At 53.5% G+C, this 27160-nt stretch overlaps 1 protein-coding gene across 6 annotated transcripts in view; it reads left to right on the plus strand.

The window, feature by feature from the left end:
• The first annotated feature begins 1683 nt into the window (after positions 1-1683).
• Positions 1684-27160, plus strand: part of PTPRU (protein tyrosine phosphatase receptor type U) — a 75664-nt gene continuing 50187 nt past the window's right edge. For 3 of the 6 annotated variants that reach the window (XM_032863982.1, XM_032863984.1, XM_032863983.1), the window contains exons 1-7: positions 1684-1863; positions 16680-16811; positions 19609-19880; positions 20414-20495; positions 20599-20714; positions 21103-21277; positions 21830-22123. In XM_032863982.1, coding sequence (XP_032719873.1) covers positions 1791-1863; positions 16680-16811; positions 19609-19880; positions 20414-20495; positions 20599-20714; positions 21103-21277; positions 21830-22123 — 1144 coding nt within the window. In that variant the 5' untranslated portion in view covers positions 1684-1790. The remainder of the gene's footprint in view (positions 1864-16679; positions 16812-19608; positions 19881-20413; positions 20496-20598; positions 20715-21102; positions 21278-21829; positions 22124-27160) is intronic. The other 3 variants (XM_032863985.1, XM_032863986.1, XM_032863987.1) reach the window with 1 other exon arrangement.

Below are 27160 nucleotides of genomic sequence, written 5' to 3' on the forward strand. Positions count from 1 at the left end.
GTACATAGAAGGTGTCTGGACGTAGTAATGGGTAACAAGTTTGGCAACATTGTACTGGGTAGAGCCCCAAATATACTTAACCTGTGTAGCCAGAGGTAGACAAGGACCAAGGAGAATTAGTGACGGAGGCAGACTTTATGGCATGAAAAGGAATAATTTTCTAAAAGCCAGCACTGTAAGGAGAAATAGATGAATTCACTATCATAGTTAGAGATTTCAACACTCCTCTGCCAGAAATGGACAGAATCAGTGGACAGAAAATCAGTAGGGACGTAGTTGAACTCAACACCACCATCAGTCTTAGACATCCATAGACTATGCCATCCAATAACAGCAGAATACACATTCCTCTCAAGCTCATGTGGGATATTCACCAAGATAGACCACATTCTGGCTCTAAAATACACCCTAACTTCAAAAGACCAGATTCGTACAATGTTTGCCCTCAGACCACAGTGGAATTAAACCAGAAATCAATAACAGAAAGGTAGCCGGAACACTCTAAATTACTTGGAGATTAAATAACACATGGATTGGGGGCACCTGGATGACTCCTTGAGTGTCTGACTCTTGGTTTTGGCTCAGGTCATGATTTTAAGGTTGTGAGGTCAAGCTCCTTATTAGGGTCTGCACTCAGTGCAGAGTCTGCTTGAGATTCTCTCCCTTCCTCTCCCTCTGCCCCTCCCCCCTGCAAGTGCATCCTCTCTCTCTCTCTCAAATAAATGAATAAATAAATAAATCCTTTTAAAAAAACAAGTAGATCAAAGAAGAAATGTTGAGAAATAAAAAAAATTTAAACTCAATGAGAATGAAAACACAACTTATAAAAATTTCTGGGATGCATCAAAAGCAGTGCTTAGAGGGAAATTTATAGCACTGAATGCAAACATTAGAAAGGAAGAAAGATCTAAAATCAATCAGATAAGCTTCCACATTAGGAAACTAGAAAAAGGAGAGCAAATTAAATACAAAGGAAGCAGAAGAAAAAAAATTAGAGCAGAAATCAATGGAATTGAAAACAGGAAATAGGAAGAGAAAAATAAGCTCCACCAAAAGCTGGTTCTTTGAAAAGATCAATAAATCAATAAGCCTCTCATCAGGCTAAGAAAAGAACAGAGGACATAATTTACTAATAGCAGGAATGAAAGAGGGGACATCACTACAGATCCCATGGATATTAAAAGGATAATAAAAGAATATTATGGACAACTTTAGAAGCCAGCGTTTCCAAAGACCCAACCATCTTGCTTCAGTGGTGATGAGCACTCTGTCCTTGCAGGTATGCATGAATGTGCATTTGGAGGGGTCTCGATAAGAGGGAATGCAAGCATCAAAGGGGACAGAGAAGCAGGGTGTCTTTGGGTCTTCTGTCCCCGAGAGCGCTATGCCGGAGCTAAGTGTGGGCAGCGAGCATGCTGGCTTGAGAAAGTCGGTGCTGGGTGAGTGTAGAGGCTGTGGACCTCAGGGCCCGGCCGGGACCCCCCGGCGGGCGGGGTGAGGTTGGGAGGGCTGGTTTGCAGGAATGGGGGAGGGGCGCGCCCAGGCAGTCGGAGACCGGACCGGCTGCAGCGCGTGCGGCTGCCAGCAGGGGGCGCCGCGAGACCGCGGAACCCGGGGCCGGGCCTGACGTCAGCGCCCCGCTCGCCTGGGCTCCCGCTCTGGACTCGGCGCCAGTCCCGCTCCGCGCCGCGCCGCTTCGCTCCGGCTCCGGCTCGCCTCCGGCTGGGCTCGGCTGGGGCTCTGGCGGCGGCACCCCCTGCGCCGTGTCCCGGGGCAGGAGGCGGCGCACCATGGTCCGCGCCCAGGCTCTGGTCCTGGCGCTCACCTTCCAGCTCTGCGCGCCTGAGACCGAGACTCCGGCAGGTAAGCGCGCGTCGGTCGGACCGAGCTTGCCCCGCTGAGTCCCCGGGGCCCATGGCGTAGCTCTCAAGAAAGTGTTAAGTGTTAGGTGACCCGGCGTTCCGAGGCTGCTCCCTGTGTTTGTCTGAGTGTTGGATGTGCGACCGGGGGCTCTGTGAATGTTGTGTGTCCGTGAGTCATGTGTGCATGAAAAGGTGCTGTGTGTGTTGTGAGTCTACGAGTGTGTTGGGGTGAATGTTGTGTGCGTCGAGGCATTGGGTGTGCGCTGTCTTGTGCGCCTGCCAGTGAGTAGTGTTTGTGCGGCCAGTAGATTGTGTGTGTGCATCTGAGTTTGGTTCTGTGGCCGGAGTTGTGTCTGCGAATGTGTTGCATTTGTTTGCATTTTGTATGTCGTGGCAGGTAGTGCTGCCTGTTATGTGTCCGCGAATGTGCTGTGTGTTTGTGTTATGCGTGTGACCGGGAGTACTCTGTGGATTGTGCCCGCGTGTGGATCGGGGAACGCGTGTATGGCGTGTGTGCTTGTGAGGTCCATGTACGTGTGTGAAGGCGTGGGAACGGGTCCGGAACGTGTGTGTCCGTGCACTGTGTGTGCGATGTGTACGTGTGGGAGTGTCTGGGGTTGGTGGTGTGCGCCGCCGGGGGTTGCGTGGGTCCGAGTGAATGCCAAGTGTGCCGGGAATGCGTGTGTAGGAGCGTGTCTGGAGCGGATGTGAGTGTGTGAGTGTGTCCGTGCGTGCTGGCTGCGTGTCCAGGAATGTTGCGAGTGTGGTGCGCGCCTGGGCGGTGGCTGAGTGTGTGCCCGGGGCCCGGGGCCGCCCGAGGGGGCGGTGTCTGGATATGTGTGTGTGTGTGTGTGCGCGACCCGCGTGTGTGCGTATGTGGCGCGCGGGCCGGGAACAAGTTGTCGCGGCGGCGCCCCCTCCCCTCCCGGGTCGGGCCGGGCCTGAGGCTCGGGAGGGAGGAAGGGGGCCCTGGAGCCGCCGACTCCGACATGTCGGGCTGTTTGTTGTTTCACAAGTTCTGCGCGGCGCTGGCGGCCGGCAGCTCCGAGGCGGCGCTGAGGCCGCGGGGCGCCCGGGCTGTTGGCGGGGAGGGCCGGGCGCGGGAGGCGGGCACCGGGGGCCGGCGAGCGGGCGCTGCTGCGGGGCTCGGCCGTGGCTGCACCGGGCGGGGGGGGGAGGGGGGGGGGGGGCGCGTCGGGCGCTGTGGCCGGGCGGGGCTGCGACGTCCCGGCGCGGGCAGGGCCTGGCCTTGGGGCGCGGGACGGCGCCCCTCCCGTGGCGGGCAGGAGGCACCGCGGACACCGGGGTCTCCCGGGACACTCCCTTGGCCGACTCCGCAACTTTGTGCGGCCTCTCGGCCGGCCCGGACCGCGGTGTGTGTGAGTGTGTACGTGTGTCTCCGTGTTTCTGTACGCTGTGCGATCGCGCGGTGTGGTGTGTGTGTGTGTGTGTGTGTGTTCGCGGATCTGAATGTGCGTATCCGGAGCTTGTGTCTGTGTGTCGGTGTGTGCTGTGAACCGTGTGTCGGCTGTGTGCGTGTGTCTGACTCCCCCGCCCCCCCTTCCTTCCCTGGGGCCTGGGATCCTGGACTGTGGCCCCCTCCAGCGGAGTTGTACTCTACCGGTCCCCTGGGGCAGGGGTGACCCGGTCCCCTCCCGCGGTCTCATCCTCTCAATCTCCACCGTTTGGGTGTCTCCAGCTTGGTACCCAGGGCGCGGAGTAACGGGGAGACGCCCCAAGCAGAGATCAGAGCCAAAGCACGTGCTGGGCCACCTTGGCCCGGGAGAGACTCCTCCTGGCCGCTGGCCTCGGAGAACTGGCCTCCCCGGAGTCGAGTTCGCCGCCCCGCCGCCCCTTCGGGCCTCTCGGGCAGACCTCCTCTTGATCCCTCAGTCGCTCCTGCTGTTGGCTGGGAGCCGGGGCCTGGCTTCCTCTCCTTCTCCAACCCCTCCCCAGCCACTTTGCTCCTCCCCCACCCTGAGATCAAACCGGAAGATTACTGTGCCCCCCCTCCACTCCTCCCCCCTTGCAAGAACCCTCCTGTGCTCCACCTCTTGCCAGCAGCGGGGAGACTATTAAGAACGGAGGTATCCGATGGGAGTGAGACCCTGAGCAAGTTACTTCCATTTCTGGGGTCTTGGTTTCCTCATAGATCTTATGGGTATCATAATAATGGAGCATAGTACTTGGTAGATTGTAAAGTAAGGCTCTATCTGTGAGTGCCAGGGAACAAAAGATGGTTTTGAGGACTGTTACAGAGCCCCAGAAACTGTGATTTGAAGCCGGAGGGGGGGGGGCTGGGTTCAAATTCTACCTCTGCCACTTGCTGTCCTTGTGACCTTGGGCAAATCACTTTAAAGTTCCTGGCATCCTTGTAGCTATTACCTTTGGGGCTTTGTTTATAAATAAACACTTTGTAGAAGGGGCACAATCTATCTTTGCCCCCAACCTGCGTAAGATCAACCCAGCTCCCTGAATGCCTCCTGTATCCCCTGCCCCACAGAAGGTAGGTGTGGGATGTCTCGTAGGCATGCAAATCTGGCAATAATTTATTCCTCTGTGTTCTAGCTCATTTTGTCCTTTTGGTTCCTTGGGTTGTGGACAACAGGAATGAGGGAGAGGCTGCCTAGTGGTTTCAGGTTGGGCAATAAAGGCTTGTCTGAGCAGCTGGATGGAAGGTAACGGATGGAAGGTATTCTCCCTGGGGCTGGAGGGGAGGATACTCAGCAGGAGTGGTGAGAGTGGCCAGGGTGGTGGGTGCTGAGCTCCTTGGCGGCCCCCTGCCCAGCTCAAGTCTCAGAGAAAATTCAGGGTGGACAACTGCTTGCTTTGAGGCATGTTGCCACCCTTCCATGCCGTCATCTGCTAAGCTAGACTTGTGGGGTGGTTTTTTCATGCAGGGCTGGGTTAGCTAGAGTTGCTGGGGGTGCTTTGTGCCCTTTCTTCCTCCCGCAGCTCCCTTCTGTCCTCCAGGCTGTGCTTTCCCCTAGAGCTTTCTAATTCCACCTCTTCTCCTGGTGAACTTCTGTTCTTCCTTCAGGTCTCAGCTCAGGCATCATCTCCTCCCTGAGGCCTTCCTTGGTTACTCCCTGTTCTAGCTCAGGGAGAGTGGGGGTTGATTAGATTTTTTTCACAGCATTGTAATTATTGTAATTACAGTTTATTGGTCCTTTCTCCCTTACAGACCATGAACTCTGTGAGGACAGAGACTGGGTGTTTAGGTCACTTCTGAGTCCTTAATGTCTGGTTCAAGTCCTGGCCCACCAGCACTGAATAAATGTGGCAAGAAAGAATGAATGAGGTCCAGTGGGTCAAGTTCTGAGCTGGAGAAGCCAGATGGGGGCGCACTGACTCCACTGAAAGTAGAGATTAAAGAATTCGGTTTTCCCTCCAGGAATCTGGAAAATTCTGCTGGGGGATGGTGTTGTGTGTGGAAAGGCCACGTACAGAGTCATCTGGGAGCTGTGAGTAGGGGAGGTTGAGTCCCTGGAAGAGACTGAAGAGATCGGTCTCCTGCCTGTCATTCCCCCCACTCTCCAGCTTCCAATTCTGCCTCCAACCCCGCCCCCAGCAGCTGGCAGGCTGTCCTGCCCCCAGGCTCAGCCTTTGTGCTGGAGGCCTCGGCAGGTGGTGCGAGGCGTGGAATCCCAACCGTCAGTTGGAGCTGAGCGTCCTGGGAGGAGGGAGGGCAGGCCCTGCATCAGGAGGGGGAGACTCCCTCAGTTCTCTGTCCCAGACCCTGGAGTAAGCAGGTGGGGTCGAAGCCTTTGTGCCAACAGCTTGTGAGCTCCAGGGAGGGGAGCAGGGCTGCTCCCTGTAGTGACCCCTGCAGGTGGGGTTATGGGAGTCTGGCTGAGGGGTGTGCAGGTGTGATCCAGGGGAGTCAGAATGAGATGAGGGGTGTGTATGTGTGTGATTGTATGATTGCAGCCTGGCACATAGGACATATGTATGGCTTGTCAAGGTGTCTGGCCATCTGGTTACCCTGTGGCAGGATCTGAGTTTGGAATAGGGAGGTGACCAGCTGTTTGGATCCCTGGAGAGCCTGCTGCTAGGGTGTCTTGGTATCTAAGTGTCAAATTCCCAGAGTTTGGGTGCAGACCTCTTTGGGTGGGTGGCATCTCAGTATCCACATGGTCCCCGGACCAAGCTGTGGGAGGATGGCCCAGTGTCTCTGGATCTGGAGGTGGGCGTACCCAGGTGTTCATCAGTCCTCAGGTTCATGGGTGCTCAAGTACAGGAATGTCTCTGTGTTGTGTCCACATGTGGGGCTGTCTGAATACTTGGATGTCTGGGTGTGGGGTTCCCAAGTGTCTGGATATTGGACTGTGGGGGTATCTGTGTTCCCCAACAGGGAGCCCATGCATTAGAGTATCCAGGTGTGCGTGAGTCTGGGTGTGGGGTGCCCTGTGGTCGGAGTTTCTGTCTCCAGGAATGGGGTGTGCATGTGTTGGGTAGGGAGTGTCCTGGTGACTGTGTATAGCTTTGTAGTAGGGCCTCTGCCACTCAGCTTCTGACACCCTCTTCCTTGGGGGGCTGCCACTCCGATCTCCCTTCAGACCCCAAGTATAGGAGCTTCTATGAAGGCCCCCCAATGCTTCTGCTTCTCTGTAGTCAGTCTAGAGCTGACGCTCAGTAGAACTTCCTGCAAATAGAACTTCTCACAATGATGGAAATGTTTTCTACCTGCCCTTTCCAATATGGTGGCCACTTACTCACATGTGGTTATTAAATGTAAATTGGTTAGAATCCATGAAAATACAAACCACTGCCTCAGTCACACTTGCCACATCTCAAGTCCTCAAGAATCTCGCGTTGTTAGTGGCTATTGCGTTGGTCGGTGCAGGAGCGGACAATTGTATCAGGGCAGAAAGTCCTATGGATGGGGCTGTCCTGGAGGTGTGAGGCCTGGACACTTCTGGGGGTGGAAGTGGTCTGATAGAACCACCACTCAGCAGCCATTGAAGAAGGTTTTGTTGAATCCATGTTCCCTTCCTCCTAGCCCATCATTTCTTGCCTGGACTATTGCAGTAGTCCTCCTTGGTCCGCATTCTGCTGTCAACTCTCCAGCACTTCCAGGACTTTGTATCTGGTTGGTGCCCTCTCAGTGTTTGCATTGATGTGAACCCTGGGATACACAGGGAAGGCTTGGAGCAGATGGAGGGTGGAGCTGGGCTTCAGAGGGCAGTCACAGATGGGGGCCAGTATGCTCCCTGGACTTGGTCCAGGCAGGATGGCCATTGCCTGAAGAATGGCTAGGGGAGGACTTCTGACGAGGACAGTGCAGAAGATGCTGTTGCTGGCTGGCTCAGGAAGTCTTGGGCAGATTTCCAGGACGCAGATCCCAGGACCTAGTGGAGGATCAGAAGGATGTGGAAAGCAGGGACTCAGAAGGGTCCCTGAGGTTTTGGAATAGAGTGTAGAAGCTGGGTGGAAGGATTGGGATGGGGAAACTGGGAAAGGGTATGGTTGGGGATATTTGATGACTAAGATCACATTTGGGGGTAGAGTAACAGCTGGGGCATGGGGGACAACTAGGGATGGAAGGTAACGAACAATGAAGATTATATCTGGAGGCTGGGGACAGCTGGGGCCGAGGGGACAGACAGGTGGTATTGGGGGAACAGCCGAGGGTCGGGGGACAGATGGAGGATGGAGAGAACAGAGGGGCATGGGGCAGTTGGGCGATAAGGGGTGACAACTGGGGGCATCTGGGTGGCTCAGTTGGTTAAATATCCTATTCTTGGTTTTGGCTCAGGTCAGGATCTCAGGGTTGTGAGATCAAGCCCTGTGTGGGTCTCTGCACTGGGTACAGAGCCTGCTTAAGAGTCTCTCTCTCTTGGGGTGCCTGGGTGGCTCAGTGGGTTAAAGCCTCTGCCTTCGGCTCAGGTATTGATCTCAGGGTCCTGGGATCGAGCCCCACATCCGGCTCTCTGCTCAGCAGGGAGCTTGCTTTCCCCTTTCTCTGCCTGCCTCTCTTCCTACCCGTGATTTCTGTCTGTCAAATAAACAAATAAAATCTTAAAAAAAAAAAGTCTCTCTCTTTTACTCTCCCTCTGCTCCCCCTGTGCCTCCCCCCAACCCGCCCCACCACATGCATGCACATTCTTTCTCTCTCTTCGGGGGGGCGGAAAAAAAAAGAGGTGACAACTGGGAGGTGTCAGAAAGTTATGTGGACCACAAGGAGAGATGGGTCTCAGCTGAAAGAGTGGCGGATACGCTGCTCAGAATGCGTGTATATGTGTGTCTGCATGTGTGGACATGTACACCCTTGTGGTTGTGCGTGTGTGTAAACATGTGCTTTACCTCCAGCGTGGTTAAGGGCATGGGCTCTGGGTCCTAATGCCAGCCCCACCACCACTAGCAGTGTAACACCTGGGCAGGTTACTTGACCTTCCTGGGTCTTTAGTGTTCTCATCTGTGACATCGGGTAATTATTTAACACGCTGCACGGAGTTGCCATGAGGATGTATTTCATACACGTAGGTATGTAGTTAGAATGGGGCCTGCTACCTAGTCAGCACTGTGTTAAGTACCAACAGTTATTAAGCCCGTGAGTGTATGTGCGCGGGCATCCTGCGTGCTCAAAAAAATTTGTTTTTGGCTTCTGATGAAGTCCAGACCCTGGAGGAGGTAGAGGTGGGGAGGGCAGCAGCGACCGGCCAGGTTGGTTGCATCTGGCTCGCCTCTCACCTCCTCCCTGCTGTTCTTCATCCCACTTCCTGCTCACCCTGTACCAGGGCCTGTAGTCCAAAAGGTCCTCCTCTCTGTCTCTGCCCTGTCCTGCCCTGCACCGCCCTGCCCTGGGCTGGGGGCCAGGGGACGTGCTTTGATTGCCCAAAAGCTTTTCAGCAGAATCAGAATTCATTGTCTGCCTGCCAGCACTCTGGGGCCCTGCTCGGATAGAAATACCTGGACCATGTGCTCAGTTCTGGCCGCCCGTCCAGCAATGGCTTCCTCCCGTGCCCTTGGAGAGTCACTGGGGTGGAAGATGTTGGGGTCAGGGGACGGGGTGGAAGGAAGTCCCCAGGGCAGATGAGGCCTCAGCAGCCAAGCTGTGGATTAGCCAGCTTAGACTGGCATCGCTGGAGGCACAGGGCTTTCCAGGAGTCTGGGCGTCCCTGCTGTCCAGTGTGTCATAGCACGTGCGACCTCCCAGTGTGGCATCTAACTGCACTGCATCACGGCGCTGGCCCACTGTCGGCGGATGCTCTCTGGGGTTCCTGGGCCCATGGTGTCCTAGCACTGTGCCGCATCTCAGCCCTGCCCCGCGTTACTGTGCTGGGATCCTGTGTTGTATTGGCTATGTGGACACTCCTGTGGGTCCGTGCCCTCCACCTCCACCTCTGCCGTGTCTTCCTGTCCCACACCGCCACCCCGCATGTTTGGACTCTCCAGGGATCTAGGGCTAGCTCCTAGCATTCTGCCACTGTGCAGTGCCAACAGATGGCAGGCTCCGGCCACACTGCCTCTCTGCATCACGTGCCTCTCTGCACTGCACAATTGCAGTGGGGATCTACACTGTGTTGGCTACGCGGCTTTTCCTGAGTCTCTGGGCACAGCTGCTCTGCATCCCACCTTTGCACCCTACCAGCACCGCACGCCTTTGTTGCATGTGACGCTTCAGTCCCACTGCTTTCCTGCACTGCGCTGGATAGGGGCCCTCCGGCCAAGCCCCTCACACGACCCCGCACCATGGCCACCACCACGCTGCCTCTTACGGAGCCTCAGCCTCTCCTGGGATTCCCGCTGGGGAGTCTGCTTGTGCCCTTTCCCCCAGGTTCCCGTTGGCAGCCGCAGTTGAGCAATCTCCTTGCCGCGAGCACCCGCCCTGCTCGCCCCTCTGCCCTGCATTGCACACTGCTCAGTCTGTGCTCATGCTGTGGCTCGGAGCCGCTTTCTTGGGCTCCAGGACTGGCGGGTTTTGCAGGTAGCACCTTTGCACCATCCTTAGCATAACATCTGCTCATCTGTGCACGGCACGGGGTTACCACCCTGAGCCCTGACATGTACTGTGCGTGTTCACGGCTGGGTTGTGTGCACAACACTGGATTTTAGGACTCCAGAGCCCTTGCCTCTAGTTCACCGTTCTGCACGGCATTTCTCTGCCACTTTCTACCCCTGCCCTTGAGTCTACACATACTCTGTTCCTGGGAACCGTATTGAGTTTGTGTTCTGGATGAGGCTGCCCCGCCTAGTGGTTCCTTCCGCCCCACACCCCTGCGTCTCTGTACTGTTGTGCACGCCTGCACCAGACACCTGCATGCAGCGAGAGGTCACGGAGTACCCGTGACGTCCCTGGCCCTGTGTTAGTGTCTGGAGAGGGAGAAGAGCTGGTAGGGCTCGAACTTTGCACCCTGGCATTCCTCCACGCAGCTATCACATGGCACCGAGTGCCAGCCCAGTGTGTCACTGGATGCACTGTCCTGGTGCTCTGTGCCTCTGTGCAGTCCTGGGTCAGGCCCACGTTGGAGGCAGTCCCTCTGCACTGGTTCTGCCATGCCGCACTGGGGGTCAGTACCGGGGTGCATGCACGCCGTGTGCTCTGCTCCCCTGTGGTGTATGACCGTGTTCCACCTCTGTAACGGGCGGAGCTGCTGCCCTGCACCCCCGGCACACCACGCTGTGGCACCACACATCTCTCTGTCTTCATGGACCGCAATAAAGGGCGGATTTTCCCACCGCATGGGTTTGTGCCTGGCCCTCTGCCTCTCTGGTCGGCTGCCTTGTGTTTTGTTATGACGCAGAGTGTCTGCACTGCAGGGGTCTGTGACCTCTTTGCCCCACGTACCTCTGCATGGCACACCTCTCTGTTCAGCTCTTTGCTTCTGTGGGGTGTCAGGCACCACCCCGCCCCTTCCCCTTCTACCACCACCATGGCGGCCCTACCACGAACCTTGGGATTTATGGTGCATGGTGATCAGGGAGACGGAGAGTGTGTCTGGCCTAAGGTCCCCCCACTCTAGTTGGCTTCCTTCTATCCTCAGCTGGGTGGAAGGATGTTGGAATCACCGTGCCCCGTGTTGGCTCCTGGAAGGGGTCCTAGCTCAGATTTTTCTCTCTGTGGTCCTGCCTGGGTGATCTTCCTGGCTGCGGCCATGCTGAATCCTGGGTGATTAGAAGGTGGTCACCTCTGCCCTTAATTAATTACTCATTGGTTATTCTGGACCTGGGGAACCTGGGCTGATGTCTGGATGTATCGATCTGGGCAAGAAAAGCAGTGAAATGCACTGGGCCAGGTCTCTGGGTTCAAGTCATGGTGCCTGAGCCTGGGTGGGTTTGGTTGGCGTGAGACTAGTTGGGATCATGGGGTTGGTGAGTCTAGCCACTGCTGGCCATCTGCTCTACACAGGGCTTGGGGATGGGTTTGGAGGCCAGTCTCTGACCTTAGGAAAGGAGAAGGTGGGGTTAGACGGACCTGACATTGGCGCTGTAGTTGGGGTAGAGAACACAGGATAGGGCTGGGTTGGGCAAGAATGTCCCGTGGTGAGGCCAGTGTTGGTGCCAGGGTTGGGCTGGGTTATCTAGCGTAGGGATGTAGCTTCAGATGATGAAACAGACCAGGGCTGTCACTGGCTTTGTGTTTGGTTTCCCTGGGCCAGGGTTGGGGCTGTGCTTCTGACTGGGTATGATCCCAGCCCCTAAACTTGCAGTCTGGCAGTAGAAGTTATGTTTCTCTTGGGGCCACCCTTGGGAACTGGATGGTCTACTGACAAACCAAAGAGAACAAAGATCTCATTGCAAACAATCTCTGTTTACCTAGGGTCCTTCAGAAAATACTGGCGGTGGCTGGCAGCCACAGTTGGCACAGAGCACCGTTCCTTGTCTGGTGGGGAGGAGTCTGGTGCTCACACAGGGGTGCACACACACACACACACACACGCACACACACACAACTCCCATCTCCCCCACCGCTTATACTCTCCTCCCCTGTAGGCACATGCTTAGCACTGAGTGTGCCCAAATACTCTGCATGGGGATCTATGCCTGTACACCCCCAACTTCACAGCACAGTGCCTGGGGGATCCATACTCAGAGACCCATGGTCACCCTCACAAAGCTCTGCCCCATAGTCTCTCTCTGCCCTCACATTCTTCTTCTTCTTCTTCTTTTTTAAGATTTTATTTTACTTATTTATTTGACAGAGAGAGCGAGAGAGCACAAGCAGGGGGAGCAGAAGGCAAGTGAGAAGCAGACTCCAGCTGAGCAGGGAACCTGATGTCAGGACTTGATCCCAGGACCCCGGGATCATGACCTGAGCCGAAGACAGATGCTTAACCATCTGAGCCACCCAAGGCACCCAGCCCTCACATTATTCTTGCTCACATGCATACTTGTGTGAACGGAACCAGAATCCTAGACGTGGAAGTAGCCCTAGAGGTCACCTGGGTCCCCATTCTCATTTCATAGGTGAGGAAGCAGCAATTCAGAGAGGGCAGGTCACCTGCTGCTGGTCACACAGGGAGTTAGAGGCTCAGCGGGGAATAGATCCAGGTCTCCTTCCTGCCAGCTGGGTGCTCAAGATTCTATACCAGGCTGTCACTCTCACAGCCGTGCACATGCACGCGCACACACACACATGCTGACATATGGAAACACGTGCACGTGGAGCTGTGGAGACCTTCCTGCTGGGGAGGCCCCTTTCCCACACTCTGACTCTTCCCGCTGAGGTTGCTTTGCCCCTTCCATCGCCCCATCAGAGCCCAGCCGGATGTGGATAAGCCATCCTCCTGCCTTCCCAAATTGTGGCTGACGGTTGCCTCAGCAACCGCCTGCCAGATTGGGGAGATTAGCTGAGGAATGTAGCTGGGCCAGTTTGAGCTGGGGCTGGGGGAACCGGTGGGGGTCCCGACTTGATTCAGCCCACCCTCTGTGGGAGGCTGGGACAGAGATGGGGTACCAGTGGCGGAGTCTGGTTTTCTCCCTGGCCCAGCCTGGCTGAGACTGTGTCCCTGAGGCTTGGACTAGGCTGTGGGAAGGGAGCGTGGGGTTGCAGGCGTGTGTGTGTGTGTGTGTGTGTGTGTGTGTGTGTGTGTGTTGCTTCCTCTGGGTGCGACTAGAGTGTGTGCCATTGGCATCTTGGATGGGGACCTGAGGCTTCTTTCCTCAGCAGTCCTGGACATCTTACTGTGGACCGCATGGGGGCTTGTCCCACCGAGCTCCCTCCAGATCCTGTGCCCTCTGGAGAACACACCTGCCCTCTTCCTGGCATAGAGGTTGTCTCACCCGAAGCCTGCTCAAATACCTGCTTAGGGTTCCCAATTCTAAATGAGGCCAAACTTCTCACCTGGACACAGAAGGCATTCCCTCCATGATCTGGCCTTGACCTTCCTTTCTCTAGCCTTCTCTGCCATTGCTTGGGTCAGTCTGAGCTCTTCCCTAGGCTCTGGACTGTGTGTTTATTCCTTGCCCTCCTTTGCTTCTGCTCAGATACCCTTTGGCCCATCTCTTCTGGCCAGAATGATAACCATCCTTCCGGGCCCTACTCAGATGCACCCACCTCCAGAAAGTATTTCTCCTGAACCCTCCTTGTGGCCTTGACCCTTCTCTGCTTTGTCTTATTCCGTCACCCCCACTCAGACTGGGAGGTCCCTGAGGGCAGGGCAGAATCTTAATCATCCCTTTGCCTCTAATAGTGTCAGCCTGGGACTGCTTTGTACTTCCTAGTGGACGAATTTCCTGTGAATGGAATGGAATTAACACATGTGGCTAGCAGAATACCGGGGCCTTACTCTGTCTGGACCTAATCTCCTTGAATAAAGATAGGTGACTTAAATCCCAGCTTCTGGTACTTAGAGCGTGGCCTTGGGCAAGCCGGCTCATCTCTCCATGTCTCATTTTCCATCTGTAAAACAGGAATAATATTAGTACCGACCTTACGAATTACTATGGAGTTTCCTGGGCATAGGTGGCAGTGGCAGCCATCTCATGGTGGTGGTGATGCGTGTGCGTGCGTGTGTCTGGGGCCTGTGTCTGTGTTGACGGAGGCCAGAGGGGTTTCCTGCTACAATTCTTGCTCTGAATCCAAAGTCTGATCTCATTCCTCCCAGGTTGGTGGCCTCCAGCAGGAGTTGGGTCTCTAGCAGGAGCTGGGGCTTGGTTTTGGGGCTGTGGATCATGAGCCATCCAGACTGGGGGGGATAGGGTTTTCCTTAGGACCTAGGAGGCGTGATGGTTCCCACCCCAGAGTGAGCTGGGGAGAATGTGGGGATGGGGCTCTCACGATGAGCCTGAACCCAGAGGTATTATCCCCTAAGGGCTATGGTTGGAATTGGGCCTGGCCCAGTGGCACAAGACTGAGGACAGACATGGACCAGGGAGGGGGAGTCATTCTGCTTAAGGGGACACTGTGGAGGGAGAAAGTCAGCCAGGGAGGTTAAGCTGGCTGAGATCAGTTGTAAGAGTCATTATTTGGCAGGGGTCAGGGAACACTCTGGCCAGGGTCAGCTGGTCTGAGGCTGGTCAGGCAATCGGGTGGTCATTCTGATCGAAGTCAGGTGGTCTGGATGTTGTTGGGGCCGCATGGCCAGGGATAGTCAGCTGGGGGCCACTCTGGCTGAGGTCAGCCTGTCTGGGGGCCGCTGACCTGGGGCGGTCTGGGAGTCCTGATAGCTCATGTGTCCTGGCTGAGGTTGGACAGGGGGAAGCCAAAGAGCTGGCACTCCTGGGCTTGCCCCGCGGCCATGGATGAGAAATCCTTGGGCAGCTACCTTGTACTTGAACCTGCCTTTTAAAGGAGTAGGAAGGGCCTCAGGCCCACCCAGGCTCTAGATCCTGGGCTTCCCTTTCCAGCAATCCCTCTGCCTTAGGGAGGCCTTGGCCAAGAACCGCTGGAGCAGACTGCAGACTCAGCTCAGGCTGAAGGAAGTCAGCGGTCCCCTCCTTCGGGAAGCCCTCCCTGACCATCCCTGTGGGCCATGGCCTCCCTCTGTGCTGCGCTGTGGGTCATTTTCTGGAGGGAGAGTTGAGGGCTTCCCGGCACAGGTTGGGTTAAAACTTCCCTCCCACAGGACATGGGACGTGGGACTTGGGCTTTTCGCACAAAGAGGCAAAGAGCACAGTCAAGGTCCTGCTCCAGCTCTGGAGAGAGGCTTCTGTTATTTCATCGCATCTACTCGGTGCTAGCCTCATGCCCACATCTCATTGTTTTACACTCTGAGGGGGTGCAGGAAGAGGAACGGGAGACCCCCCTGACCGTGGTGAGCCCCTGCGTGTCCGGCTCCGCTGAGTGTGTCCCCCTCTGCTACTTCAGGTGATCGGCATGACAACTGAGAGAGGTCCCTGTAGCAGGTGACACAGCAGAGCCCCTCAAAGGGGAGTCCCTGCTGCGGTGCAGGGGCCTGCCCGGCATGTGGCCCTCAGCCCCCAGTTTCTCTTCCTTCTTTATTTCTCTTCCATCCTCTTCTTGAGCCCGGGAAGCAGCTTGGATGCACTCCTTCTCCTAGTGAAGGAAACACAGCCTCCGCTATCCGATTGATGTGGGTTTGAGTCCCATTCTGTGGCTCTGGTGGGCTCCAGGGGCCCCTGTGAAGGGCCATTTCCTGAGAGCTTGCTTGCGCTAGGCCTGGTGATAGGCGCACCCCCAACTTGCATCCCTGACAACCCCTTGTGCAAAGATGGAAACTGAGGCTTGGAACAGGAGGCGACTTGCCTACGGTCGCAAGGCTTGGCAAATTGCAGAGTCAAGATTCAATCCCAAGTCTGTCTGATGCCACAGCCCGCTCACGTACCTGCCCTGGGATACTGTGCACAGAGCTCTTCATTCCCCGGGGCCTCCATCACATCGACTGTCAGATGGGGTGGCTGGCAGATACCTCGCACAGGGCCTGGCCTGAGGTGTCTCTGCTTCCTCACCACTTGGCCAGGCCTTTTCCCAGGTCCCTGAGGCCTTGGACTGCCCACAACGGGCCCGCTAGCACCACGGTTGGGTGGGGGGTGGGCATGGGAACCAGTTTACAGTTTCTTCCCTCCCAGTGGCGTTCTGATGTTTACTAGGTGCCTGACTCAGGGCTCTGATGAGCTGAGAAACACGGACCTCATTACCAGGCAGAGGACTCACATCTGATTCTACCCCGCCTTCTTCCCTCCTTCCTCTTCTCCTTTCCACTATAAATACTGGATCCGAATCACGGGACACTGCTTCTCTAGTCATATGTGCGGCCCTTTCCTGTCCCAGGCCTGCAGGCAGAGACCTGACTTGGGTGATTGGGTGACAAGTGACTCCCTGAAGCTCACCTGTGGGGCAGGAATCATAGGGGTCTCTGCCTCAGGACCTGAGGACTGAATGAGATGCCATGCCGAGAGCTGGTAGCTAGCACCGTGGAGGGCTTAGAATGATCGGTGGCCATTGTTACTGGGAAGGAGAGATCATCAGGGCTGGCTTTGTGGGCTCACAGCCTGCCAGTCCTGAGCTGTATGCCCTTAAGGCCTTAGTTTCCTCATCTGTAAAATGGGGATAATTCCAGACCTGATCGATCTCCTGAGTTGGGAAGCTCTAATGATGTAGTGATAACGTTAACTAGTTTTCCTGAGGGAGGGTCTTTGGTGGGTGGTTGAGCAAGGTGGGGTCCTGGCGAGTCCTAGGAGGTGGGTGGTGTGGGGAGGTCTTGATATTGGTGGAGACAATAAGAAGAGGGAAAGGGTTGGAGGAGGGTTTTGTTGGAGGGAGGGAGCATTGGAAAGAGACCCAGGAGAGGGAGGGAAGGGGGGTGGGCCTGGGTGGGAGGGTGCAGTGGGGGCACTTAGAGGGGAGCCCCAGGAGCTTTCCTGGCCAGGGGTCCTTCCCTAGCCAGGGCTAACCAGGCTCTGCCTTCACAGCCGGCTGCACCTTCGAGGAAGTGAGTGACCCAGCAGTACCCTGTGAGTACAGCCAGGCCCAGTACGATGACTTCCAGTGGGAGCAAGTGCACGTCCACCCTGGCACCCGGTCTCCAGCGGATCTGCCCCATGGTGAGCCTCCTCTCCACCACCATTCCTCTTTCTCTCCTTCCAGTTCTAGCTCCCTGCTATGTGTCCTTGGACATGTTCCTTAACCTCTCCGGGTCACATCTGCTTTTGCATCTATAACGACAAACATGATACTATGAATGTGGGGCTCTGTGGACACTGTCCAATTGTGTGTATCAGGTAGTTTTATCTGTAAAATGGGTTCAAGTAATCAAAGGCACTTGTAGCCAGGATAGTTAAAACCCACTTCCCACTATTCCCGCTACAGGTTAGCTCGGGGTCCACCCTACTCCCTTCAGGTCTTCCTAAGCCCCCCACCTTCAGGGAGGCTCTCTTCTCCCTGAGAGCCTCTGCGTCCTTGACTCCCAGGACGTGAAGATGCTGATTGAGCTGTAACCCGGGGGACTGGGTGTGTGCAAAACCTTCCTTCCTTTGCCCACTTCTTCTTGGAAGTCCCGGATCCTTCCCAATTTCTACCTTGCTCTGCCCTGTTTCAGGATGAGGCACTTCTGGCATTGTGAGCACTGCAATGGGAGTCAGGAGCCTAATTATGTGGACTGTAGTCCTACTCTGATGATGGCCCCTAGTATACTGGTTCCAGAATCATGAAGACTGGTCTTCAAATCCTGGCCTTATCAGCTGTGTGACTTCCGGCAAATCACTTAACCTCTCTGAGCTTCCATTATCTTAACTGTAAAGGGGAGAGCCCAGTAATCCATTTCATAGGGTTATTAGATAATGTCTATAAGGTACATAACACGTGAGTGGCATGTAGGCATTCAATTAATGTTTAGTTGCTATTATTGGAGGTATTTGAGGGGGTCCAGTTACCAGCACCCCTTCACTGGGTGCAGAATCAATGGGGCATCCAGAAAAGGATAAGACAGATGGAGGCTAAGTTATCAACTTTATTTGCTTAGGTTGGAAGACATAGCATGATATGAGAACAAATGGGCTTGCTGAGGGAACACCAGAAGCAGAAACTTCAGGATATCCTCACCTTTGCTCTGTCGTAGTAGGTCAGGCCCTTTGCTACTCAGCTCACAGCATGGTTGCAATTGCACCTGCTGTCAGGAGTTTGGGAAGAGTCAGCAAAAGTTCTCAGTGGTGAGGCCAAGACTTGAAGCTACCAGAGAGGCCCTGCACAGCCTGACATGGGCAGCCCTGAGGGTCATCTCCTACCACTCACCTTGCCTCCTGGAGGCCCCTGTCTCCCCCTCTTGCCTTTGTGCCCTCCCTGGGGCACTTCTCTCTGCCTTTGTACAAACAGCCCTCAACTCCTTGTTTGACCTCTGTACTAGCGGGTATCCAAGTCTGACCTGTGTGACTGATCTGTAAGGGGCCCACCATGGCAGGGACCTTGGTGTGGGCTCTTCCTCTCTCTCTCTCACCCCTGCAGAGCTAGGGGAGAGAGAAATTTAGTATTTAGTGCGGGCCTTGTGCTGGATCGTGGGGCTGCAGTGGTTGGCAAGAGGGCCACAGTCTCTGCTCTCTTGGTACTTATATTCTAGGGAAGGGAGTTGGGGATGGAGGGAGAAGGAAGAGCCACCTGAATGAAGGGAGGAAATGAAAGAGAAGGAGAGGGATGCAGAGTGAAATGAGGAAAAGAGAGGAGAGAGAGGGGCAGAGGAAGCCAGAGGAAGAGGCAAGAACAAAGTGTCAGACTGAAAGGGGGAGAGACACATGCAGCTGCTCACAGGGAGAGGAGAGAGGAGGATGGAGGAGTGGGACAGGCCCCACTGTTGGGGGCCAGGATGTACCGCTTTCTGGGTGGGGATGGGGATTTGGGGGTTCTGTTTACTACCCCACCAGGACTGATCCAGGAGCTGCCTTCACAGGCCTCTGGCTCACAGAAATGAACGAGATCCCCTCCAGTGGAGTCCCTGGGGAGCCCTCCCAGAGCAGGGAGCCTCGTGGTTTGGGATCTGAATGAGCTTGTGTTGGCTGGTAGCCAAGCCCGGGAGGAGGAAGCGCTGGGGGGCTGTGGGCGTCCTCTTGACAGCTGCTGGGGCCTTGTCCCCACAAAAGGGAAGCCACAATCCTCCAGCCAGGTCCTGAGGAGTCCAGCCCACTCTCATCCTGCCAGGCCCCCTCAACTCCTCTGCCCATGCACAGCCCGGATCTGGATCTGGGGAAGGAGAGTTCTGCCTTTCTCCACGTTGCAAAGCAAAAGAATTGTATCCCAGGCATTTAGACCCAGGGTGGGGGCTGGAAGGGAAGTTAGAGTCCTTTCATTCAGTCTCTGTTCTACACACTCATTCAGTTTGGGTTCAGACCTGTGCTGGGGACCCAGTGGAGACCTGGAGGCATCACAGGCTGCTGGGGAGACAGACCTACACTTTATTAATGATCCAAGGGCCAGGAGAGAAGCCTGTAGAGGGATAGGGAGGGAGGGCTTCACAAAGGGGAGCTCTCCAGGGCCTGCCATGTGCCAGACTCTTGACTCCAAGATGAATGACCTAGTTAGTTTCCGCCTCCCAGGGCAGCTCAGCACATGGGGAAAGTCATGGGTCAGCATGAGCTTGGACTGTGACTGTAGGTGGTGAGGGGCCATAAAGGGTTTTGAGAGAGTCACTTTTGTGTGTTTTTTGCTTCTCCAATTCTCTCCTCCGGGGAACAGATGCAGGGAGGTGAAGAGACTCAGCCTAATGGGTCAGAGCTGGGACCAGAACTCAGAAGCCTTGACTCCCAGTGAGTCCAAATGTCTGGAGTCCTTTGTTTCTGACCCCCTCCTCTACTCACCTGACCTTGGTCCTCCCCAAGCCTCCTTAGCTCCTGCCTCTTCCTCTTCTCTTTCTAGGCTCCTACTTGATGGTCAATGCTTCCCAGCATGCTCCAGGCCAGAGGGCCCATGTCATCTTCCAGAGCCTGAGCGAGAATGACACCCACTGCGTGCAGTTCAGCTACTTCCTGTACAGCCGGGATGGGCACAGCCCGGGCACCTTGGGCATCTATGTGCGTGTCAATGGGGGTCCACTGGGCAGTGCCGTCTGGAACATGACAGGATCACATGGCCGTCAGTGGCACCAGGCGGAGCTGGCTGTCAGCACCTTCTGGCCCAATGAGTATCAGGTAGGCTGGGTTTGGTCTGTGGTCAGCCTATGCTTAGGGGTGGGGGTAGAGCGGTGTCAGCCTGAGGTCAGAGTAAGCTAGTGACCAAGGTTGAAATTAGTCTGTGTTCAGCATCAGGAGTCAATATGTGGTCAAGGTCAGGGGTCAGTCTGTGGTCAGCATTGGGTTATTCTTTGCTGCTGTGGTCCAGATTTAGTATCAGAAATCACTGTCAAAGGACATAGTCAGTGGCTGGAGTCAAGGGTGAGTTGGAACAGTGCTGACCTGGAAACCCTGCCTGGCTGGGAAAATTTTTCCTGCTTGAAGGTAACCGACCAGAACTGGGATGGAACCTCTGGCCTTGACCTTGTTAGCTCTGGCTGCTGACTCTCCCCTCCCACAACTAGCAGACTTGGTAGGGAAGGTCATTGTGAGTTGAGCTGACCTCTGCTGGTTGAGGAGCCTGGACTGGAGCAGAGCTAAAGGGGTCCCTTGTGGGCGCCTCCCCAGGTAGGGCTGGAGGGATATGACAGGGACCCTCCCGCCTCCCCCAGGTGCTGTTTGAGGCCCTCATCTCCCCAGACCGCAGGGGCTACATGGGCCTAGATGACGTCCTGCTTCTCAGCTACCCCTGCGGTGAGTCCCAGCCCACGGGGGTGCAGGGTGAGGGGTGTGGTGGCCATGGCTCCCGCCTGTGGGGTGCACAGGTCCGGCTCACACAGAGGCTCTATTTCCGCAGCGAAGGCCCCGCACTTCTCCCGCCTGGGCGATGTGGAGGTCAACGCTGGCCAGAACGCCTCCTTCCAGTGCATGGCAGCAGGCCGAGCCGCAGAGGCCGAGCACTTTCTCCTGCAGGTGAGGGGCGCAGGGACCTTACTGGGGTGTGAGAGACTTCTTCTGGGACTTGGGTTGCTTGGGGGGGGGTTGCTGAGTCATTCCTACATTTTCCAGCGCCTGTACTCATGCCTCCCTGTCCTCACCTAGGCTCTGCTCTGCCCTCTTGGGGGCTCTTATATCCCCATGACAGAGAGTGGCTCCAGGATCCCCAGACCTCTCTCCATCAGAGGCAGAGACTGCATTCCCTTAATCGGCTTCTTATCCAGCACCTTCCAGGGGCGGAGCTAGTTCAGGAACCCCGTGCGTCCCCTGAGTACTAGGGACTGCTCCCCTCATCCGGGCTATAGAGAGATCACCACCCTCCCTCTCCAGAGCTCCTGACCCTGTCCACCTTACCCTTGTTCAGCGGCAGAGCGGGGTGCTTGTGCCCGCCGCCGGCGTGCGGCACATCAGCCACCGGCGTTTCCTGGCTACCTTCCTGTTGGCCTCCGTGAGCCGCTCTGAGCAGGACCTGTATCGTTGCGTGTCCCAGGCCCCGCGAGGTGCGGGCGTCTCCAACTTCGCGGAGCTCATCGTCAAGGGTCAGCCGGCTTACGCTCGCGTAGTGGGGGGGTGGGTGCTGGGGATGCCACCTCCGAGGGGCGGGGTCGAGGGGGTGTGGCCTGCAGAAAAGTGTGACTGGCAGGGTGTGGCCGGGGGCGGGGCCTGCGGAAGGGACAGTTTCTCCGCAGGAAGGAGGTCTGATCGAGTGGAGGGGTGTGACTGAGAGGCAGGCGGGCGGGGAGATCCTGTTAAGCTGTGAGCCCCGTTAGGCGGGGTCTGGCTGAGGGGACCTGGGGTTGACCCGACCCGCCTGCGGTCAGCCCCTGAACGCTAGAACTTGGGGATTCAGAGGGGAATGAGGGACAGGGCTTAGGGGTGAATGTGGGATCAGCCTTTGGAGCGGGTGCCCCTTAATGCCTGGGTATTTAGTGGAGGTAGGCAAGAAGGTCTAGTTGAGGGTCTGGGGGCTTCATCAGGTCCTGGGAGGACAGGGAGGGCTACTGGAGATTTGGATGTGCTGCCATGCGGAGTTGGGGGCAGGGTCTCACAGCTCATCTTTTTGGTTCCGCCTCTCCCTCACGCCCTCGCAGAGCCCCCCACCCCCATCGCGCCCCCCCAGCTGCTGCGCGCCGGGCCCACCTACCTCATCATCCAGCTCAACACCAACTCCATCATTGGCGACGGGCCGATTGTGCGCAAGGAGATTGAGTATCGCATGTCGCGCGGTCCGTGGGCCGAGGTGCACGCCGTCAGCTTGCAGACCTACAAGCTGTGGCACCTTGACCCGGACACCGAGTATGAGATCAGCGTGCTGCTCACGCGCCCGGGTGACGGCGGTACTGGCCGCCCTGGCCCGCCCCTCATCAGCCGCACCAAGTGTGCAGGTGGGTGCCTCCTGGCCCAACACCGTCGTTGGGACACCTGGGTATGGGGTCAGGGCTAACGGGGGATGGGCCAAGGGGGCTCATTAGAAGAGGTAATATGGCCCGCACTTGAGCCTCTGAAACATTATAAAATGTCATGATATCCCCCCAGTCCTTGTTGTGGTAAAGGTAATAATGATAGCTAATACTTTGTGCCAGACCCTCATACATATATGTGTAAACACATAGGCACACACACGGACATTGAAAACTCACAATGCTATGATCTACCTACTCTTGTCATACCCATTCTATGGATGAGATGCCTGAGGTACAGAGATGTTAAGTGATTGGCACAAGGTGAGATAACTAGTCAGTGATAGAGTTGGCATTAGAATCCTTGACTGGCTGGGTCCAGAATTTGTGTGTGTGTGTGTGTTTTTTTTTTAGATTTTATTTATTTATGATAAGACAGAGATTACAAGTAGGCAGAGAGGCAGACAGAAAGACAGAGAGGAGGAAGCAGGCTCCCCGCTGAGCAGAGAGCCCGATGTGGGGCTTGATCCCAGGATCCTGAGATCAGGACCTGAGCCGAAGGCAGAGGCTTAACCCACTGAGCCACCCAGGTGCCCCAGAATTTGTGTTCTTAATTCTGCATTATAACATCTAATAAATGACTATATACCATAAAATAAAAGTGTGTTATTAAATTTCAACTGGATTCTCTTGTGGGGTCTTTTGAGCCTCAGGTCTGCTCTTCTTTGTCCAAAAGGGTACAAGCAGCTATTAGGAGCTACGGCACTTCTATATCAAAGGACGCTCTTGTTTAATTTGAAGAGAAATTGAGACTCGAACAGAACAGATCTCAATGTAGTTCCTTAATTGGAATCTTTATTGAGATAATTATAAATTCACATGCAATTGTAAGAAAAACTGCAGGGGGCCTGGCTGTCTCAGTTGGTAGAGCATGTGACTTGTGATCTCCCGGCGGTGAATTCGAGCTGCAAGCTGGGTATAGAGAGTGCCTAAAAAAAAAGGGGGGGAGAAGATATAGAGATTCCCCACACACTTTACCCTGTTTCCCACAATGGTAACATTTTGCAAACCTGTAGTGTAATATTATAGCCAAGGTATTGACATTTATATAATCTGCAGATCTTCTTCAGAGTTCTCCGATTTGACTTGTCCCCATTTGTGTGTGTGCGTGTGTGTATTTAGTGCTATACAGTTTATCACATGTATAGGTTTGTGTGTTTATTGCCATAGTCAAGATACCGTTCAGTCAAGCCTTTGTGTGGCTTCTTATATCTATTTTCACCTCCCTCCCTTCTTCCCACCTCAGCTCCTGGTAACCACTAATTTGCCTGTCATTTCTAATATTTGCCATTTCAAAAATGTTATATAAATATGACATCATAGAGTATATACGCTTTTGAAATTGGTTTTTAAAATTTTGGTAACAGGTTTATTGAGATATAATTCACATCTCATAAATTCACTCCTTAGGGTGTGTAATTCAGTGATTTACGGTATATTCAGAGTTGTGTATCCGTCACCACAATCCATTTTAGAACATTTTCATCACCCCAGAAGGAAAGCTTGTACTCTTTAGCACCCTCCACATTTCTTCCTACCACCTCCAGCCCTAGGCAACCATTAATCTATTTTCCATTTCTGTAGAATTGCCTTTTTCTAAACATTTTGTGTAAATGGAGTCATATGAGACATAGTCTTGATGACCAACTTCTTTCACGTCACTCATATTTTCAAGGTTTATCCATGTTGTGGCATGTTTTCTCCTTTATCCTTTTTTACTGCCGGACAATAGCATATTGTATTCAGCTGTACCATTTTTTTACATTCCCATCAGCAGTGTTTGAAGGTTCTGGTTTCTCTACATTCTCACCAACAATGGTTATTATCTGTCTTTTGATTATAACCCTCGGAGTGGGTGTGAAATGGTATCTCAGTGGGGTTTTGACTTGCATTTCACTGATGCTTAATGATATTGAGCAATTTTTCATGTGCTCATTGACCATTTGGATATCTTCTGTGTAGAAATGTCTACTCAGATTTTTTTTTACCCATTTTTAAGTTGGGATATTTGTCTTTGTATTATTGAATTGTAAGAATTCTTTATATATTCTGGATACTAGATCCTTATCAAATATATTCACAAACATTTTCTTTGATTCTGTGGGTTGTCTTTTAATTTTCTAAACAGTGTCCCTTTGTAGCACAACAGTTTTTCATTTTGAGGAAGTCCAATTTGTCTGTTTTTCTTTTGCTGTTTGTGATTTTGATATCATATTAAGGAACCATGGCCCAATCCAAAGTCACAAAAGATTTACCCTTTTTTTCTAAGACTTTTATATAAAGTTTTAAATTTTACATTTAAGCCCTTGATCTGTTTTGAGTTAGTTTTTGCATATGGTGTGAGTTAGGGGACCAACTTCATTCTTTTTGCATGTGGATTTCCAGTTGTCCCAGCACCATTTGTTGGAAACAGTATTCTTCTCTCATTGAACTGTCTTGGCACTAAGATTGGTTATTTTGGTCAGCATCATTCCCTGGGGACTCATTCAAATTGTTATGTACATCAGTCATTTGTTCCTTTTTATTGCTGAGTAGTATTCCATGGTGTGGAAATACTGCAGTTTGTTTAAACTGTTAAAAGAGGGGCATATGGACTGGCTCCTGTTTTGGGCTATTACAGGTAAAGCTGCTGTGAACATTTGCTTTCAGATTTTTGCACAAACATGAGTTTTCATTTTTCTGGGATAAATGCCCAAGGGTGTGACTGATGAGTTGCATGGTAATTGTGTATTTAGTTCTATCAGAAACTGCCAGAATGGCTGTATTGTTTTACGTTCTCACCAGCAATGTATGAATGATCCAGTTTTCTGCATCCTTGTTCGCATTTGGAATTGTCTTTATTTTTTTTTTAACCATTCTGAGAGGTGTGTCATGATATCCCATCTTGGTCTTAATTTGCATTTCCTTAATGCCTAATGTTGAACATCTGTCCATGTGCCACTTGCCATCTGTCATCCTCTTTGGTGAACTGTTCATGTCTTTGCCCATTTTCTAATTGGATTATTCATTCTTTCCTTCTGAGTTTTGAGTTCTTTACACATTCTAGGTACTAGTCCTTTGTTGGGTATGCAGTGTATAAATATTTTCTTCTTGCTTTAGCTCTTTTCATACTCGTCACCTGGGCTTTTACAGAGCAACCATTTTTAATTTTGATGATGGCCAGTTTGTCGACATTTCCTTTTATGAGTTGTACTTTTGATGTCAAGTTTAAGACCTCTTTGCCTAGCCTTAGATCTCAAAGATTTTCTCCTGTTTTTTTTTTTTTTTCCTTTTTTTCTAAAAGTGTTATAGTTTTACATTTTACATTGAGTCCGGTGATCCATTTTGAGTTAATTTTTGGTTAAGATGTAAGGTTTTTATTTTTATTTTTTGCCAGTCTATATTCTTAAGTGTTTTTAAAAGCTGATTGGGGGAGCCATGTAAAATCCAGTTGCATGTCACATTTGAAGAGACCCTGGGTGGTGGGTTGGAGTGTTCAGTGGGAATTACTTTCTAGATGAGGGATCTGGGTCAGGTTACTTAAACTCCTGGAGCTTTTGTCCCCTTGTTTTACAGAATGAGAAGAATACAAGTCTTCATCACACAGGGCTGGTGTTAAGGTTCATTCAACAAATGTTTATTGAGTGCCTGTTATATGTCAGGCACTAATATAGGGATATAGGACTGTGACCATGACAGACCAAGGCCATGTGAGTTCCTCCTGCCCTGCAGGAACTCTACATGGATCTCACATGGTGGTGGGAGCAGACAGTAAAACAAGTGAGATATATAGTTTGTCAGATGATGATAAGTGCTGCGAAGAGTAAAGCAGGGTGGGCTGGGGTGGGGGTGCAGATTGGGTGTGGGGATAGGGGGATTGTTGTTTTAAAAGGCCTCAGGGACCATTTGATTGAGAAGGTGACTTTTGAGCAAGCCCTGAGGGAGTTGAGGACTGAGGACTGAGGACTGAGAAGGACTCAGCCACGCAGGAAGCTGGAGAAATTGCTTGGGGTGGGGGTGGGTGGTGGGAAGCAGGGTGACATCACCTACTTTGTTTAAAAGGATGACTCTGGCCCTTTTGCAAAGAATAGATTCTAGGAGGGCGAGGGGCCAAGAAGGGCAGACCAGTGAGGAGGCTGCTGTAACGGGGCGGCTGTGAGATGTGGAGGCTGGCAGCTGGAGGAAGTGGAGGAGGTGGTGAAAAGTGGTTAGCCTCTGGGTTTATTGTGAAGGTCGAGCTGACTGCATTTGCTGATGGACCTGCTGTGCAATACGCGAGAGGGGAAGTAGGGAGAAGGTGGGGATGGCTCCAAGGTGTTGTGCTTGAGCAGCTGGACGGATGGAGTTGTCATTTACTGGAAAGAAGCAGACTGCAGAGGGGCAGGTGTGATGGGGTGCCATAGATCAGGAGTTCTGTGCTGGAAAAGTTGACTTTGAGATGCCTATTAGACGTTCAAGTGGAGATAGCCATCAGGCAGATGGATTTACGAGTGGAGCTCAGGGAAGAGGTTCAGGCTGCAGATATAAATTTGAAAGTCATCACTATAGACATAGATGGTATTTAAAGCCACGAGACTGGATGAGATCTTTTACCCTGCTGGTTCTCAACTGGGGATGATTTTTGTCTCCCGGGAGACATTTGCGGTGTCTGGAGACATGGGTTATTACAACTGGGGGTGGAGTGATAATGGCATCTGAAGGATAGCGGAAGCCAGGGAAACAGCCGAACATCCTACAGTGCCTGAACAGCCCCCACAACAGAGAATTATCTAGTCCAAAATATCAGTGGTGCCAGGGTTCAGAACCCCGGATTTAGTCCCGAGATTTTAGGGAATAAGTGAACATGGGAAAGAGAGGAGGTGGGAGGCCTGCACCCTCGTGCCTCCCAGTGCTTCGTGTTAAGTGCAAATAATGGCCATAAATGTGCTAAATCCAAGTGAAGATGGGGCCTGACATACAGTAAGCACCCAGCAAATGATAGTT

This window comes from Lontra canadensis, unplaced genomic scaffold, assembly GCF_010015895.1.
Source record: "Lontra canadensis isolate GAN:19392208 unplaced genomic scaffold, GSC_riverotter_1.0 scaffold25, whole genome shotgun sequence".
NCBI classification, from domain to species: Eukaryota; Metazoa; Chordata; class Mammalia; order Carnivora; family Mustelidae; genus Lontra; species Lontra canadensis.